The sequence below is a fragment of the Galeopterus variegatus genome, unplaced genomic scaffold (assembly GCF_000696425.1).
Source record: "Galeopterus variegatus unplaced genomic scaffold, G_variegatus-3.0.2 Scaffold14683, whole genome shotgun sequence".
Classification (NCBI taxonomy): domain Eukaryota; kingdom Metazoa; phylum Chordata; class Mammalia; order Dermoptera; family Cynocephalidae; genus Galeopterus; species Galeopterus variegatus.
The window spans coordinates 16,762-18,145 of NW_007740794.1; the positions used below are offsets into that span (position 1 = coordinate 16,762).

At 33.1% G+C, this 1,384-nt stretch overlaps 1 protein-coding gene across 1 annotated transcript in view; it reads left to right on the forward strand.

Annotated features, from left to right (window-relative positions):
- The window catches only part of LOC103582028 (kinesin-like protein KIF23), a gene marked incomplete at its 5' end in the record, with an annotated part of 12,139 nt that overhangs the window by 8,395 nt on the left and 2,360 nt on the right, over positions 1 to 1,384 (forward strand). The window contains 1 exon segment of the mRNA XM_008563717.1: positions 736 to 999. Within this exon segment, the coding sequence (XP_008561939.1) occupies positions 736 to 999 (264 nt within the window).

Here is a 1,384-nt window from a genome sequence, read left to right on the forward strand (position 1 = left end):
TGTTTTTATCATATGATAGAGAATGATTTGATAGTATATTCTGTTTGATTCTCGGAACCTTTATGAAATGTTTGGAAAAAAATTAGTTGCTATATTTTAGCCATCGTTGTATTTGAACTTTTCATGAGGTTTGAGATTTAAAAAATTTTAACTGAAAGTACTCAAAAGTACTTTACATTCTTTTAATTGTTTTATACATAGGGTTCTTATTATACCTTATGTTCTTTAGTATGATTACTTTTTTGTCTTTATTGTATAAGGAGTGTTCTCTCTTTTGTTTAAAGGCCTTAGTCATATTTAAGGCTTTTATTGATCTTATTGAAACTTTTAATAATTGTGGACCTAATAGATTACCTCATAACAGCAGGCATAAATGTTAGCTTTTGGTTGAGAATGCAAAACAAATTGTTTGTCCTGAACAGGAAAAGACTAGCGGCGTTACTTAAGCAGGAAAGATTGTAAGCATTACCAGATTTTTCCTTTCATCCTTTGTTGAAAAGGAAGCTCCCAGGTAGAATGTATAATATACAAGCTGGTATCAGAAGATGTTTGTTGGTTTTGTGTTTAAATATGAAGAGAATGTTTAAATTGCTTGAATAACATATTTAGGTTTTGAAAAAGTTTGTTTTGATATTGTCATCAACTAATGTAGCCAAATCTGCTGCACTTCTAATAATACCCTTCAATTAATTCTGGGTTATGCTTGTTTCTCAATTACTCTTTCAACCTGATCAGAACATACCACCAATTCGTCTCCGACACAGACGATCACGCTCTGCAGGAGACAGATGGGTAGATCATAAGCCCGCTTCTAACGTGCAGACTGAAACAGTCATGCAGCCACATGTCCCTCATGCCATCACAGTATCTGTTGCAAATGAAAAGGCACTAGCCAAGTGTGAGAAGTACATGCTGACCCACCAGGAACTAGCCTCCGATGGGGAGATTGAAACTAAAGTAATTAAGGTAAAAACCAATTTACACAGGTGGAAAAAATATATTAAAAAAACTTAAAAAACCATTTGCCTTGTTACTCCTTTGATGACAATACAGGCAGTGTCAACTGGAACATAAATGGGTATTTATGTAACCTGTTAGGAGAAAATTAAAGTAACTGTTTAAACTGTGAATCTGCTATAGGGACTAAATTTGCTTAAATAGGCTTAGATACTCAGGTTTCTTAGAACTCCAGATCTATAATGTACTTTAATTACTGTATATTTAGGTTTAAGCCATACTTAAAAGGTAAACATAAACAAAGAACCTAACTTTGCTCTCTGTCAGTTCAGGATAAAAAAGCCCATGTTACAATTTGACCTATCAAAAGTATTCAGTATTGAGCTATATAAAACTTGTCTGCCTGTAGAAAAATTTTCCTTTAATC